General features: G+C 55.0%; 1 protein-coding gene across 6 annotated transcripts; it reads left to right on the top strand.

Moving 5' to 3' along the window:
• The first annotated feature begins 537 nt into the window (after positions 1 to 537).
• On the top strand, positions 538 to 16,141 carry SENP1 (SUMO specific peptidase 1). Of its 6 annotated transcripts, none has more exons than XM_072031945.1 (17): positions 538 to 654; positions 1,373 to 1,497; positions 2,327 to 2,399; positions 2,526 to 2,685; positions 3,879 to 4,038; positions 4,247 to 4,350; positions 4,428 to 4,675; positions 4,832 to 4,886; positions 5,211 to 5,249; positions 5,341 to 5,425; positions 5,671 to 5,817; positions 6,050 to 6,181; positions 6,556 to 6,759; positions 7,620 to 7,699; positions 13,181 to 13,265; positions 13,656 to 13,751; positions 14,340 to 16,141. In XM_072031945.1, the coding sequence occupies exons 2-17, from the start codon at positions 1,384 to 1,386 to the stop codon at positions 14,400 to 14,402; spliced, it is 1,845 nt and encodes a 614-aa protein (XP_071888046.1). In that variant the 5' UTR covers positions 538 to 654; positions 1,373 to 1,383; the 3' UTR covers positions 14,403 to 16,141. The 6 variants fall into 6 exon arrangements, with proteins under 6 accessions (XP_071888046.1, XP_071888042.1, XP_071888047.1 ...); XM_072031941.1 differs by having other exon boundaries at positions 2,306 to 2,399; XM_072031946.1 differs by having other exon boundaries at positions 546 to 698.
• The last annotated feature ends 55 nt before the right edge of the window (positions 16,142 to 16,196 follow it).

Below are 16,196 nucleotides of genomic sequence, written 5' to 3'. Positions count from 1 at the left end.
ACAGACCCCCATTGGCCTCCCCCATAGCCCCCTCCCCAGGAACCCCCCCCACAGACCCCCACTGGCCCCCATATGGCCCCCCTGTGCCCTCCCCATGACCCCCCCAGCCCCCCACTGCCCCCCCCCAAGCGCCCCGCCATAAACCCCCGGGCCCCCCCCTCCCCATAGCCCCCCCTAGGGCCCCCCCAGCCCACCTCTGCCCCCCCATAACTCCCCCAGGACCCCCCCCAGACCCCCCCTGCTCCCTCCACCCCCAATAACCCCCTGAGCCCCCCCCAGACCTCCCTGCCCCCCCCCCGCCCCCCATAGCCCCCCCTCAGGGCCCCCCCTCCCCCAATGGACCCCCTCAGACCCCCCCAGGCCCCCTAAAACCTCACCCCACCCCCCCTAGAAGCCCCCACCTCCCCCAATAGACCCCCCCTGCCCCCCCCAACCCCCCTCAAACCCCCCCAACCCCCCCCGGGACCTCCCCACCACCAGGGGGCGCCCTCCCCCCCCTCCATCTCCCTCCCTCTCCCCCCTCCCCTCCCGGATCCTTCGTCACTTCCGGCGGCGCCAACTTCCGCTTCCGCCCGCCTCGTTGCCGGCAGCCGCCGCCGCCGCCGCCGAGCCCGGCAGAGGCGCGCGGGCGCCCCGGGGCCACTTCCGCTTCCGGTGAGAGCGGGAAGGGACCGGAACCGGAACCGGGACCGGGACCGGTGAGGGGGGCCCGGAGCGGGGGGAGGGGGGGGCCGGGAGGGGCTGCGGCGGGGACCGGGGCCCGCTCGGGGCCCCCCCCCCGTTATACCCGGGCTCCCCCCCCGGGGCCGGGCGGTGGGGAGCGGCCGGGAGGGCCCCCGGTGTCCCCTCACGGCCCCCGCTCCGGTTTCTCCCCTTAGATTTCCCCTCCCCTACCCCCGGTTCCCTCTCCGGTTCCCCCCTGCCCCTCCCCGCTTCCCCCCTCGGTCCCCCCTCGGTCCCCCCCCGGTCCCCACGTCCCCTCCCGGTTCCCCCCCCCGCTTCTTCTCCTGGTTCCCGTTCCAGCCACCCCAGCTTCCCTCCTCTGGTCCCCCCCGACCCCCTGGCCCCCTCCTCTGGTCCCCCCCTGGCTCCCTCCCCCCTCCCGGTTCTCCCCCCGGTTCCCCCCCTCACTCTCAGCCGTTTGGATCCGATCCGTTTCCCCCCCGTTCCCTTTTATTCCCCCTGATCACATCCACCAGGGCCCGTCCCACCCCCCCGTTCCCTTTTATTTCCATAAAGAAACCCGAGCCCATCTATTAGGGTCCGATTCCCCCCCCCCCCAATTCCCTTTTATTCCCATAAGCAGCCCCAAGCACACCTCTCAGGGTCTGATTCTCCCCCCCCTCTTTTTCCCTTTTATTCCCCCAAGCAGCCCCGGACCCGATGAGGATGGAGGCCAGGGACGCCGCGCACCCCAACCACGGCTCGCTCTTCAAGGCCTTCCCCCCGCAGCCCCGGGCCGGCCTGCGGGACACGCTGGGCCAGCCCGACACCAAGGTTTGTCACACGCCTCGTCTCCGTTCCCCCCCGCCACCACCATGAGACCCTTTGGGGCTCCCCCCTTTGGGGATTCTGCTGCTCTTTGGGTCTTTTTGGGGTGCCTCAGGCGCTGCTCGGCCTCACCACAAGCATCACGTGCACAATTCTGGGCTCTGAGACTTAAAAAAGGGTGGTAGGGACGGGACAGGGGCGGAGAGGCTGGGACAGAGGCTGGAGTAGAGGCCAGGAGCCTCGGGATGTCCAGCTTGGGGCCAGCAGGGCCGGGAGGCGACCCCGCTGGTGTTGATGCCCTGTGCCTGTTTGCTTCAGCATCTGGTTGGCCTGGAGGAGGCCGGGGGGCTCAATTTTTGGGGTTCCCATCCAGCCGAGCCATGCTGTTCCACTCCAAACCCCATGGGCGTGCAAAGTGCCCCGTGGTGGTAACGCCCTGCGCTTCCCGAGCTGCTGGCTCCTGGAATCAGGAGCTCCAGCGTGGCCACAGAACCAGGTTTTGGCTTTTAATGAGATGGAAACGAAGCTCATCTTTCTCCTCTTCGTTAAAACTGCAATCCCTCCTGGCAGGGAGGGATTTAGTGGGGTCAGGAGGGCGAGCAGCACCCTGACAGCGAGGTGCTGCCCTGCCAGGCCAGTGTTTGCAACCGTTTTATTCCTCTGGCAACAGAAGGGACGTTTCTAACCGTTAGTAAGAGCTTGTAACGGTTTGGAACCCAAGGAGGGAGAGGAGCAGCCCCTCGTCATCGCCTCCCTCTGTGGCTCTCTTGCCCCCGGGGTTTAATTTCCGAGCTGTGCTTTATTCCTGATGCAGAGCTGTGATCTCTCCACGCAGTTTCTACCAAACAAGATCGGTGGCTTTGCGTGCCCTGCTGGAAACGCCTCGTGCGCTCTCAATTACAGACCAGGTAAGAGAGTTTTCAACCTCAGAGTGTTTTTTTCATCATTTTTTCACCCATTCCTTCCCCACAGCAGCGTGGGGAGGAAGATTTGCTCCTCATAAACTCCTTACCTTTCTGTTTCTCCCCCCACAGAAGTCCCGTGCCCCGAGACCTTCCGGCCAGCAGCAGAACCTCGAGGCTTTGGGTCCAGCGCCAACGGGCAGTGGAGGGGTTTGGTGCCCACCCTGGGCTCTGCACCACCGAAGCCCCGGCTGAGCCGCGGCTCCTACCTCGAGGCTCGCAAAATCCCCAGGTGCGTGCGGGGCCGTGGGGGGGGAATTTTCCCCTCGCAGCCTGCTGGGGGTACTCAGAGCGAGTTCGGGGTGGGATTTGGTGGTGAGTTGGTGTCAGCGGGAGGGGTTGGTGTGCTAATTTGGGAGCTTTTGGGTTGTTTTGAACCCGCCCCATAAAGGCGCTTCCCAAAGGGTGCAGGCGGTGTTTCTGAGAGTGGAAATGATTAATGGTGTGGGGTCACCTCTCTCTCGTGGAAGGTAACGTGAGAGGCTGGTGCTGAGCCTGTGCAGAAGTCCAGGTGTCTTGCAGGCACCCTGATGGGGCCGTTTAGGATGGAGGAAGGAGGGATGCTGTGATTTTGGGGGGGAGAAAGAGGTGGTTAGGCTTTGACCAGCCAAGGGGACCTCTCCTGGCCACTCTGCTGGAGGTGTGATAAGAAAAGCAGGAGCAGTGTGAAGGTTTTGACCTGCCGCAGCCTGGAGCCTCTTTGTGAAGCTCAGCGGGTGTGGTGGAAGAGGGAAGGGGTGGTTTTGGGAGAAACCTTGGAGTTCTGGGAGCACCCAGGTGGGAATGGAGCAGTTACACCCATGGGAGGTCAGGAGAGAGGCACAAAGCGTGGGGTTTTGTGCTGAAAATGTGCCGTTAGCCCCTTCAGTAGGGTGGTGCCTCCAGGTCAGGGCAAGTCTCGTTCCTTTGGAAAATCCCTGTAATGGAGAAGGTTTGGTTGCAGTGTGTGAAATTAAATTAAACGGGAGAAATTCCCCAACAGCCCTTGTGTTTTTAACAGGCTGTCAGGTGAGCTGTGGGAGCGGGGAGAGGCAGGGTGAAGGGAGGGCATCTCCTCGTGTAAAAAAGGGAAAAAAAAAAGAATGATTTTTGTGCCTGGAGGCTGGGTTCAGCCATTTTGTGGACGCGGCTGGAAGAGGGGAGCTGTGGGATCTGGCGGGAAGGTCTGGCCCGGGGTTTGCAGCCTGGGCTTCCCCGGCCTCGCAGTGCCACCTGCCGGCATCAGGCACTGGCAGCAGCGCTTCCAGGCCGAGCTGAGAGCCGGGCTGCAGCTCCCAGGTGAGGTTTTATTTGCCTTCTTAAAGCTGGTTCCTGATCAAAATTGGTTAGCCTGGGCCTTGACTGATTGAGGGGCTGGAGGAGAGCGAGGTGACAGAGTAAAACAAGGGTGAGGTGAAAGGAGCTCTTTTCCCTCTCCCCTCGCAGCGGGACGTCCAACAGCTTCGTAGGGAAGTCGAACCACCACTGCCATGCCTCGGCGTTCCCCATCAAACCCGCTCCCAGCCCTTCCTGGAGCGGCCCGTGCCGCCGCAGCCTGCTCAGCCCCAAGAAGACGCCGCGGCGCTTCATCAGCACGGCGGAAGAGGTAAAGGGAAGGGCCGAGAGCTTCAAGCTCTGGGCTTCGAGTTGTGCTCAATTGGATCGTGGCTGATGGGTGGACTCTTGAGGGTCTCTGGATGTGCTTGCACCAGTCAAATTTCCACTTCCACAGGTGTCTGTGTGTGCCTCCGCAGTGTGTGTGGTGTCGCTGTTTGAATCGTGTTGGCTACAGTGCTCTGCTTGTTTCCCTGCAGACTGTTCGGGAGGAAGAGCGAGAGATCTACAGGCAGTTGCTTCAGATGGTGACGGGAAAACAATTCTCCACGTCCAAACCTTCTTCACTATTCCCCTTCCACCTGTGAGTATGTAAAAGGCTCTTCCCCAGCACGTGGTACCGTGTGGGTTCTCTGGGAACTTACTTTTTCCCGTTCCTAGGTCCAGGTGTTCAAATTCCAGTAAAACTATAGTGAAAGAAACTCCCAACAAGAACTCGAAGCTGTTTGAAGCTCCCAGCATTGCACCAGCCAGTTCCTCAACCAGCATTCTTGGAGCACCGGAGCAGCCGTCACACAAAGCTCCGCTCTACTCCCCACCCAGCTATTCCTCCAGTATCTTTGAGTCCCCAAACTCCACTGCCCAGCAGCAACAAGAAAATGTACCAGCATCTAGCACGCAGTCTGAAGGTAAAAACCAACAACAGCAAACGAGCAATCAAAAAAAAAAAAAGGCAAAATCACTTTTTTTTTCCCTTCCCTCTCCATGTTTGGGTTTCTGCAGCAGTTGGGGAAGGCGGTAGTGGTTGTGGGGATAACAACGTTCCTTATTCTTTTTCTCTTTAGGGTCAGACTCTGTCATTTTGCTCAAGGTCAAGGATTCCAGAACCCCAGCTCCAAGGTAAGAGGCTGGAGATGGCATCCGGAGGAAGCAGGGGGGGAATTCACTCCAAATTTTTTGGTTTCGCTGAGAGGTGAGATTGTAGAGTAGAAAGAAGGTGACTGGATGATTTACCAAGACAGAGCAGTTTGCCACAGACAGAGGAGCTGTAGGGTGATGCCTTAACCTCCTTCTGGAGACCTGGCTGCAAATCACTGTCAGATCTGTCTGTAGCTCTTATCACTCTCGGAATAAGGATATCCTGGGATATTACAAATCAGTTTTCAGGTAATTGCCTTCCATGTACAGGAGAGCACTTACACGTGTCCTTCTCCCCCTTTCTAGCCCCCCGTTCTTCCAGGCAGAACTGTGGATCAAAGAATTGTAAGTAGATGTTTTCTGCTTTGTTTTCCTGTCGTGAGTGTGGACGTGTAGAAATCAATATCGATTTGCTCACATAAACTCTGCTTCTCAGGACTAGTGTCTATGATTCACGAGCTCGGGAGAGGTGGCGGCAAATTGAAGAACAGAAAGCACTGGCCCTACAGCTGCAGAGCCAGGTAAGAAAACAGTTACTGAACAAACAGCCTGAGTCAGAATGTCAGAGCACGGAGCAGAAAGCAGATTGAGAAGAGAAAAATGGCAAAAATCTGCTCCTGCAGCTCTGGTGTCTTTGTTGCTTCTCCTTGCCGTGGCAAGGCTCTCGGTAGTCCTGTGACCGGGCTAAATGCTGCCGTAGCTTCTTCACAAGCCCTGGAGAGGTGGCTCCCTTGGGTGCTGTCTAATCTGAAGGTTTTTTCCACAGCGGCTGCAGGAACACTCGGTGCAGGATCTGGTGGATTTGAATCTTCGAGTACCCCTCGAGAAGGAAATCCCCGTCACTGTAGTCCCAGAAGAGAAAGAGGATGCGAAATCAGCTGATGGCGAAGAGGAATTCCCTGAAATCACCGAGGTAAATCTGCAGGGGTCTGGTGGACAGAATCAGACACTTGTGTGTGTAACAGTTGTGAATACAAATACAGTTTCTTGAGGTCTGTGCGTAGGCACAGACGGCTGTTCCCTTTTCTCATGTGTTTTGTAGCCAGTTTATGAGGAGCAAAGAGCAAACGTGGGTTTGCGTGTAGCCTTTGTGATGGGAAAAGCAGGAGTTCTCCCTTCCAATGCTGTTTGTGTCCTCCCTGTAGGAAATGGAGAAGGAAATCAAGAACGTGTTCCGAGGAGGGAACCAGGACGAGGTCCTCAGCGAAGCTTTTCGGTTAACAATCACTCGGAAGGACATTCAGACCCTCAATAATCTGAACTGGCTCAACGACGAGGTGAGGAGCCTGCCATTGAGGCATTGTCCTTTGGCAATTAGAAGTAGGTTCAAGAGAGAAATGTCTGCCTCCTCCTTGCCTGAGGAAGTCAGAGCAGGACACGTGGGCTGTGCTTCACGCTCTGGAGTGATTGATCTGTGGAGGAAATCCCTGTGTAGAACAGGCACTTGAAAAAATAATGTTGGGACTGCCAGTGGACGTGATCAGGGGATAAAATGTAAATGTTAGTGTTAGGGGTCTGTGCACTTAAATATTTCTGGATTTTTTGTAGGTTTCAGGGCTTTTATATTGTAAATCCCCCCAACAGACAAGTCTGCAGAGTGACGGTGGAGGCAAAAGTAATTTCTTAGCGACTCTTGCTTTTTCTTTCCCAGATAATTAACTTCTACATGAATTTGCTGATGGAGCGGAGCAAAGAAAAGGGCTTGCCGACAGTTCACGCGTTCAATACTTTCTTCTTTACCAAATTAAAAACAGCGGGGTACCAGGCCGTGAAAAGGTGGACTAAGAAAGTAGATATCTTCTCCGTGGATCTCCTCCTGGTGCCTATTCATCTGGGAGTGCACTGGTGCCTCGCAGTGAGTGCTTTTGTTATTCCTGACCGTCCTATAAACTCACCTGTGATTGAATCAAAAATGTCCTGGCTCTTGAGAGAGGCAGTTGTCAGGTGTTTGTGCGTGGGGGGAGAAATGCACGTTGGTGGCTAGAAACAAGATTTGAAGTGAGTGAAAAGCTGGCTGTAGCTTTCTGGTGTCTTTTAGTCTTTAAACAGTCTTAGGAAAAAAAAAAACAACAACAGGTAACTGTGAAGTTCACGTTAGGCTAGCTTATTCTCTGGAGAAAGATCTCATTTCCACATTCCCACAAGCTCGCCTTTAGAGACGCTGCCACAGGATCGTTGCAGAAAGATTCAGGTGAATGATACCGCGCGGTTTTCTCCACCTCCTGCGTCCCTTCTCCTGGCCCCTGAGCAGGACCAGATCCTACATGGCCTTTCAGCCCGCTCTGGTTCAGCCCTGGGAGCGTTGGTGAGCTGCCCAGCGAGGCAGAGAGGTGGGCGAGGATGTGAAAAGGGAGCGAGGGGCCCCAAAGAACAGCCCAGGGTGCAGACGTCAGGTGGAGCAAAGCCTGCTGTAAACGTATCCCTGGGTCTGTGGCTTTAACAATGCAGATAACGGCGCTCTTGTGTTTCACCGGGGTGCTCTGAGGAGAGCCTGATGTAGAGATTGGAGTGCTTAAATAACACGGCAGCAAGGGAGGGGAGTTTGGGAGGGCTGTGGTGTGCCAAGGAAGGTCGAAGCCCTCAGCAATCTCTTGCTGCTGTGAAATGGGCTGAAAAGCCTGCCTTTTAGCAAGGCTGAGCTTAGCAGAGCGTGCGTCCGGGCGAGGAGACGAGCTCCTTGCCTCCTGCCTCCCTAACGAATCTCTCTTTGTGTAGGTCGTAGACTTCAGGAAGAAAACCATCACCTACTATGACTCCATGGGTGGAATAAACAGCGAAGCCTGCAGGATCCTGTTGTGAGTAACGCTTGTTTGAGCTGTTCCTGTTCAAAAATCAGACGGCTTCTTGCTCTGCTCTGGTCGCAAAGCGACAACCCTGCGGTGGGAACAGCCCAGCCCCTCCGTGGGCCCCGAGAGGGGCAGTCAGGGGAACATCCTGGCTTTGTTTCACCACCCACTGCTCACACAGTGCAAATTTGGTCTGCAGGAGAGTCCTGTCCAGCCTCCTCCTCCCAGAGGATCCTGTAGTGAGGCTGGTGTTACCTTTGTAGGTATAAGCAGGTTTCAGACCCGCTCTGTTAAGGACTTGGAGCTTTTCCAGTCTTGCTGGGCATCATCTTTGGAAGGAAAGCAGCCTCTCACACCCCGAGGACCCAGGGGTCCCTTGCTTGTCCGGCAGCTGCTTGGAGGAGCGGCGTCTCCTGGCCGTGAAGGCTTTTCATGCTTGTGTCGAGGATCAGGAGGAGTTTCTGGAGAGCACGGGAACACCTGCAGGGTGTGGGAGAGTCGCATCAGGACGTGGATGAAGCTTTGCCCAGGTCTCTTCATCCTGAGCTCCACCAGGACTTCGTGGGGCACACAGAGCCTCCAAAGGGAGCTGGTGAGAGCCGTTCTTCCTGGCCTCAAGCCGCAGAGAAGTTTTGCTTTCACCCTTCTGAGCTTTGCTGTGGAAGTGGAGCTGTCCGCAGGCCCTCCCCACCTCACATCGAAGAGAGGAGCGCGCCTGCCTCATCTAGAACCAGCCAGCTCGATGCTCTCTTGTCCCACGTTTGGAAGGAGCTCCAGGAATGCGATAAAAACGAGCCCCTTCTCCCAGGGGAGGAGGAGGAAACGCCTCTTCCCGAAGGCTCCTTGTCACGTAGGGCTGATACCGATCGGATTCCAGAGCGACTTAACAAGACGCAGTCGCGAGCCCGCGTTGCTGACCCCGGGGTCGTCCTTCGGTTCTGTTTCTCGTCTCAGCTTTGCTCCGGCGCTGATTTTTGGGAACCTGATCCCGAGCCTCGTGGCGCGAGGCTGAGGCCGTCGGCCGCGGTGCCACTCATGCAGTCGAGGAATGTTAACGATGATGAAGGCAGACAGGAGACAAATGCCGCTTAATCATTTCCAGTCTGCTTAGCGCCTTTTCCAGTTCAGGTGCTCTGTGCATGCTGGGCTGATTTAAAGAACTGCTCAAGGAGCCGTCTCCCCTTTTCCACGGTGCTGTGGTGTTGGTTTAAAGGGAGGAAACAGAAAGGAAATGTGTGACATCTTTAGAAACAGCTCAGAGCTGTCTCAGCTTCGCTGCGTTGCTTGTGCTGCCTCTGTGTGCAAAGTTTCTCTGAGGATGGTGTGAGCAGAGCTGGCCTGCCTTGGGGCAGGGATGGTCTGGGTGAAATCGGCTCCTTTCAGCCTGAATTTCTGTGGTTCTGAGGAAGAAAGCAGGGACAAGGAAGAAAGCAGGGACGTCTGGTGAGGTGAAGCACCTGGGAGGTGAGCGGGGGACCCAGGAGTCCCGTCCGTAGTTCATTGAGGGGTCTGGGATGAGGAAGCAGGTCCCCAGGTTGGTTGTAGAGAGCTCCAGAGGACGCGAGGTGCAGGCTGAGTGGTAGAGACCCGGGATTTCAGGTCACTGTTGCCCTGGACGTAATTGTTTTCCCTCTGTTTCCTTTTAGGAGGCTTTTATTGGTTGAATGCAGTGGGAGGATCACACCGGGAAGAAGGGACGGAGGTCCTATTCATGGTTAGTGACCCTTTCATGCTTTCAATCTTTAGAGCTTCCTAAAGGTGGTGAGTGTCTGTAATTAGCCCACATCTTACGAGGAGGGAATCTGATGAAATACAATGGCCGTTGGGCGTGACAGGGACCGCAGATGTTTGTAGGCTGGTAGCTGGCCTGGTTGCTCTGCTTTGTTTAGTGTCTGGGCTTTCACACGGCTCGGTTGGGAGACCTGGAGAGGATTTTGAGGAAAATTGCCCCTGCTTTGTGGGGGTTTCTCCTTGGGAACGTGGTGCTCGGCATCCCGCCTCCGCTGGGTGTGTGTTCTGGAGCAGACGTAAACCTGTCACAGTTTGCTAAAAGCTTGGTTCTGGTGTCCCGGGGCTGGAGGAAGGCTTGGGATGGGGCACACAACGCTGATGGTGCCTGTGAAATCTTATCTGCTGCTCGCAGCAGCCCTCCAAGTGCTTCCCTTCGCATGCCCTTTGCTTCAAGGCTCTCAGGCATTTAGCAGTGTGCTGTTGATTTCAACAGTTCCTCGAGGCACCTGCTCAGGTTTTTGTGTGTGTGAGCTGCGGAGGGCAGAAATCCATTTCCAGATTTAGGAAAATGAGATTTAAAAGCCCTCAGTGTTTGATGGGGGGTGTCAGGCATGTGGGTTTCTGATTCGGCAAGTAATCATGTTTAAAACCGTGTCAAACTTCTCTTCTTGAGGTCCTGACAAAGTTGGCCTGGCACAATTAAGTTCCACCTCCTGAAGCTGTCTCGCGGTTGGAAGTCAAGGCATTTTTTTGCGGTTTCTCCTTAAAAAATCATTCAGCGTGTCACCTAGGCAGGACCAGGACTGTATTTCTCACACCGTGCACGTGGTGCTCGCTGCTCTGCGTGCCTGCTAGATTGCTGGAGATTGCTTCTGGTCACGACTAACATGAGCTGTGCCTAGCGAGTTCTTTCCTTGCTCTTTTAGAGAACTCAAAGCTGTGCCTGTCAGCATTGGAGCTGTGGCTTGAGCTGCAGGTAAAGCTGCAGATGCTGGAGCTCAGCTCAAACCTCACCAGTTTCTTCCCGCTGCCAAATGGGGTCTCGTGCTTGCACCCACCCCTTCTCCGTGTGCACAGAGCTGCAGCGTTGCGTGGTGGCTCGTCCCTGTTCCTTTTACAAAGCATCCCTCTATTTATCCACGCAGCTTTGCTCCCTGTTTTGCCACCTGCGAGCGGAGCAGGCCATGCTGCACTGCTCCTTTTTCAGCTGGGAACTCGAGTGGGTTCTGTGGCAGGCAGTAATTGCCAGGCTTTTTGTTCGTGGCTGCTGAAACGAGGCTGTTAATTAATTACTGTTTGCACCGCGCTCGTATCGCGGTGCGGACAGTCAGCTCAGCCTTCGTTTGGACGAGTTGTGAGGAGTTTCTCCTCCATCCGTTAGGGTTTTTTTGGAGAGGAGATGCGGGGACATCTCGCTCTCTATGAAAGTTGCTCTGTTGTGGGATTTGCCCCCCGCTGAGGTTGTCTTGTCCAAGCTGCAGCGGAGTCAAAGCAGCCGAGCAGGGAGCTTCCCAAGAGCAATTACAGCAGCTGCTGGCAGCCAGCAGCCCCTGTGCTGGGAAACTGGGCTCGGAGCGTGTGTCCGGCTAATGAAGGCTGATAGAAAACGCTTGTCTGGACCCGATCTGGTCTCGGGGGATTGCCAGAAGGGAGGCTCCCTTCCTCGGCACTTTAACACCCAGCAAAGCCTATTTCTGGCTGTTTCCTAGAGATGCGATCACTGGAAAGGGGCTGGCTCCGCGTTCGGAGCCTGCTGCGTGGTTCTGCTGCCGTTTCTTGCTCCTCGTTCAGCAGCCCCTGGGTGTTTGGGGTCCGCAGCCCAGGAGAGTCGGGGTCACTGAGCAGACAGCAGCCCCCGAACCCTCGAGGACCCGCACGTTTCACAGCAGTGGCGTTAAATTTGGCAGGGCCTGTCCCTGGGTGCTTTAAGTCTTCAGAGGTCACTGTCTGTCCTCCGTCGCCCAGGTCTGGGGAAGCTTTTCTCTGCCGTGCCTGAAGTTTTCTTTATTCCTTTGGCTTATTTGGAGTTGCGATGCTGAATATCCCCTGATAAGCACTGGGGCGGCACCGCGCATCTTCTGGGCTTGTCTGCAGGTCGCTTCGCCCCCTTCTCCCATCTCTTTTTGGAGTTTACCAATGGCAAGGTGCTTTTTAGCCAAGCCTTTGTGGATCAGATTGCTGGGACATGGCACGTCTCCACGCGCTGCCGGCCAAACCCGCCTCTTGCCATGCCAGGTGCTCTCTTGACCCCTGCGCTCGAGCCAGCAGCATCGAATCCTCTGCTTCTCCTTTCCAAGCTGTCTGATCGCAGCCACAGCAGCGAGAAGAGTCCTCAAACTGTTCCGAGAAGATGACAGACGTGAAGGAGATGGTTTCTGTAGATCTTCTTGGTCCTTTTGGTAACCGAGATGAACAGAGGGTGTCTGCAGAGCTGAACGTTGCCTACTGGCAGCAGCAGCTGGTGCTGGGGGCTCCATTATGGCCCCGAGGAACATCCTGAGCCCATCAGCGGGGTCTCCTTGGGCTCCCTCAAGCCAAACTTTGTGTCAGTGCCCCTCTTGAGCCCCCCTTTCTGTACCTGCCAGTAAGGGAAATGGTTTAAGGCATTCATATCCGCAAGGGATAAAGCATGGCAGTTACCTGGGTACGCTTTGTGCGTTGTCTTGGAGAGTTTCTAAATGTCTTCAGAGAGGCAGAGCTCATAGCCCAGAGGTGTTTGAGGAAAAACAAAACCACGCTGCTTCTGTTCTTCCAGGGGGTGTCAGTTAGGCCAATCTGGTGGCAGCTTCTTTGGGCAGAGGAGATGGAGCAGTACCCGCGAGCTTTCCTTGTTCTCCAGTTCTAGGAGCAGGGATGGGGCTGGCAGTGGGGCTCCTCTTCCTCTGCTGAAGGCTTCCAGAAGGCATTTGACATCCCCCTGACACAGCTGGCTGCTCCTGCTTGTGTTCCCTGCTCGAGTCACGTCCTGTCAAACCATTCCAGAGCTGGCTGCGGTGTGGCTTTGCCCGTGGCTACCTCCCCTCTTCCCCCATTCTTGGACATTACCGGAGAAGATCGGGGCCACTGGGCTCACCTGCCCCACTTTGCCTCTCCTCAAAAGCGCTCTCGATCTCTCCTGCCATGGTAGGGAAGACTCAGGTCAGTACTGGAAGGGAAACCCAGGTGAAGAGCTCTGGGAGAAGATCTGCCAGCGTGTCGGACCTGCCGCCAGCTTGCAGAGGAGCTCCACGACGTGTGTTTGCTGCCCTACACACAGGGCGACTGTGTGGGAGCTGCTGGGATGCTGACACGTTTGCTGCTGTCTATGTTTATGCTAAATAAGCTCCTCAAAAGACAAGAGGCATCAATTCACAGGCTGCTGTCGGAGGCTGTCTCGGACATCTCCTCTCGAGTACAGCGCTCCCTTGGCTGGAGTTTGAGGCAGCCCAGTGGCTGCCGAGCTTTTCTCTGCTCTGAGTCACTCTCTGATGAATTAGATTTGTGCTCGCTGGTTTGTTTGTGGTATTGACTCTCTGCTTGGCAGGTACTTATTTTGGACGGGTTTTTAGGTTCTGCTTGGTCCTTCTTTTGGCTGTCTCAAAGCCCGGGTCTATAGAGCCCTTTTTAAAATGGCCAGTACCGAGAAGAAAATATTGGACTTCCATTTTGCATTAATTCTGCAAACATGGCAGAGGACACTTTAGGTAAACTGACATATAGTGTACTGGCTGGCTTTCCCCGTTCCTCTAAGTAAGCCTTTTTGTTCTCTCGTTCCTACAGGCAATACTTAAAACAGGAAAGTCTTGACAAGAAAAGGAAAGAATTCGACACTAATGGCTGGTCGCTGCTGAGCAAGAAGAGTCAGGTGGGTTTGCACAGTCTGAGGTGTGGAGAAGGGATCTGGCTTAGTCCTTGCTTTTGTTCCTGGCCTGGATGCACCTTTCCTGGCTGGTTTTTCTGGTGGCCGTGTTCTCGTGGTAACTCTAGGGGGTGAGCAAATCACAGGGCTTCCGTGGCAGGCTGGAATTCCCATCCAGCCCTGCGTGGAAGCAGGGAGGGAGGCCAGGGGGTGCCACAGTGCCACCTCGAGCCCTGCTGCACGAGGCTTGCCCTCAGCTCCCCTTACTCACGTGGGCATTCACCCACCCACGCTTCGTTAGGGCTCGTTTGGGAGAGGCTCCTCGCTTCTCTGAGCTGACACCTGGGGTCTGGCTCCTCGGGGAATGACGCCTGGGTTTGTGTCCTCTTGTTGTAGGAGATCCCGCAGCAGATGAACGGCAGCGACTGCGGGATGTTTGCCTGCAAATACGCCGACTGCATTACCAAAGACAAGCCCATCAACTTCACGCAGGTAAACCCCACCTCACCGTGATCCTCGTGCTCGGGGAGAGGCACAGGTTTGGGACACTTGGGCACCTTCTCATTCTTCCAAGCGCCCTTTGCTCCCTTCTCCATTGGTTTAAGGCTCCTCTGCACGGATTGTGCTGACGTTCCGTGGAGTCGAGCTGACACAAGGCACCGGGGCAGTTCTTTACACCATGCAAAATTCCTCAGAAGCCTTCCTCAGGCCTTCTGTTACGCTGAAACGCATGGGGCACGTCACCCATGGGGCTGGTGATAGCTCACAAACCCCTAACAGGACCCAGTCATAGTTGCAGAGAAAGTAGGGCATTGTGGCCTGAATCCAAAGAAATTCTGAGGTTACCTGACGTTGTCAGCCTCCGTGTGGTGTCCCATGCGTGATTATTTTAATATTTTGCTTAGAGAATGTCATCAAAGTTGTTACCTAAATCCCATCTTGTTCACTGAGCTGTTTTAAATAATCTGAAAGTAAACTTGCCCCCAGAAAGGCTGCACCCAGGAGAGCGGCCGTTAGACGTGTGGTCCTGTAGGGCTGATGTGCCTTTTCTTTCTTTTCTCTCTTTCTCCCCAAAAAAAGCAACATATGCCCTATTTCCGAAAGCGAATGGCCTGGGAGATCCTGCACCGCAAGCTGCTATGATGACGCTGTGCTGAAAGCTGCTTCCCTGCGAGATTGTATCAGAAGTGCCCAAATTTGCCCAGCTCAGCGGTTTTGAGCCATGGCAGCGTGGATCTGCCCAGGGCTTCAGTCAAAGAAACAGCAAACGAACTCTTGTATGATATTTTTGATAAAACACCATTCACGGACCAATGCGCAATAGAAATGCTCAGAAGCACACTTGCCTTTTTATTTTATTTTTTTTGTATTTCCGAGACCTATTTTTACAAGCAATTTCAGGTGCTGAGACTTGAGGGGGCAGCTTTGGCCATTGGAGGAACTTTATTTTTTATTATTTTTTCTGCTTTTTCAGCCCTTTGCGGCCAGCTTTGTGCCGACGGCGGCGCGACTCTCGGGGCGGGGGATTGCAGGGGAGGAGAAAGCACTTAGGTGGTTCTGGATGCTCTGCTCTGCACCGAGGGGGTTTGCGAGTGGGTTGGGGGTGGGCGAAAATGTGCTTGGGGGTGGATGTTGGGAGGGTTTGCCCACAGAGGCGGCCCTGCTTGAACACCAGCATGGATATCCCGCAGAGGGCTGGGCCAGCAGTCGCTGGGAGGAAGCGGGAAGTGGGACTCGACTCCTTTTCACTGGTCAGAGTGGTTTTTGCTTTGTCCTTTCCTGCATCGCCTCCCCTCCATCCCCAAAGCCAGCATTTCCTCGCCCACCCCAACCTCTGCCTGCTGTCACCTCCTGAGGTTACAGCCGGGCTGGGGGCATCCTCCAGGAGCTGGGGGGTCTCCGGGGGGGGAAAAACTTTGGTCCCATTTTTGCGGAGCTGCTTTTCCCCTCGAGGAATTTATCTCCCGGTTCTTTAGCATCAAGTGTTTACGGAAATTCAGGTACAAGTTTGACTTACTGTAGAGTAGAGCCAACGTTGAATTGTTCTGTATATATTTCCAAGCGTTTTCCAGAGCGACAGAGAACAAAGTCTGCGTTTTTTCCGCCCTGGCTTCGCCTCCTCGCAGGAGCTGGGGCCGCGGCTTCTTGCCACCTTTGTCCTTGTGCGGACAGCCCCAGCTGAGCAGGATGAATCGCTCCTCTCTCCGTGATATTTTGCACATGTTTTGCCTGGGGGCTGAATGCTGACACGAGGTCAAAGGTTGCAGCGAAGGCAGGCAGCGAGTTGAGAAGTGCTTCCAAAGGTATCTGAGTACGTTCGGCGTGCGCCTCCCGGGAGCCTCGAGGATGAGCGATCTTCATCCCTGTCAGCTGGGGGGAGAAGTAAAATATTGAGAAGCACTTAACCCCTTCCGCAGTTGGGATCCGGGGGCCCTTGAGGCTTCTGAACATTTTACCCCGGGTGTCTGAATCCTCTGGGCTCACGTGGGGCTTTGCTCCTTCTTTCAACTCTTTTAATTTATTCTCAAGTGCGATGTGGGAGGAAGCGGTGGGTGTTTGAGAGGCTTCCCCAGCAGCTGACCCTGGTTCTGTTCTCTCGTGTACATAACCTTTTTAAGTATAAGTAAAGAATTAAATAATGTCCACTTTTGTATTTTTGTCTCCAGATAGGGAGTGACATTTTATACATTTTCTGTACCTGTAAGCAGTAGTTTTGTACAAAAAGTTCTCCCTTCTAGCCCTTGCCCCTGCCGCGTTGTGTTCTTTGTAGGCTGGTTTGTATCCTTCCCTCTCCTTCCTCTCCCCTCTGTGTGTTTTATACTGAGTTCATTTACTACCTTTTTCTATCTTTTACTGCAAGTAAAGATCTGAGGAAAAAAAAAGACTGCTATCTTTTCTTTTCTTGGGGTGCGTGTAATGATTCCCTGTGAAATAAAA

Source organism: Anas platyrhynchos, chromosome 34, assembly GCF_047663525.1.
Source record: "Anas platyrhynchos isolate ZD024472 breed Pekin duck chromosome 34, IASCAAS_PekinDuck_T2T, whole genome shotgun sequence".
NCBI classification, from domain to species: Eukaryota; Metazoa; Chordata; class Aves; order Anseriformes; family Anatidae; genus Anas; species Anas platyrhynchos.
This window is presented reverse-complemented; position numbering and strand designations above follow the sequence as displayed.

Excerpts from the sequence above, each read along its gene's own strand:
- SENP1 (XM_072031941.1), top strand. The coding sequence starts at position 1,384 with ATGAGGATGGAGGCCAGGGACGCCGCGCACCCCAACCACGGCTCGCTC. Across the intron at positions 4,676-4,831 it reads ATCTAGCACGCAGTCTGAAG|GGTCAGACTCTGTCATTTTG; the intron begins GTAAAAACCAAC and ends TTTTCTCTTTAG. Across the intron at positions 6,182-6,555 it reads TGAACTGGCTCAACGACGAG|ATAATTAACTTCTACATGAA; the intron begins GTGAGGAGCCTG and ends TTTCTTTCCCAG.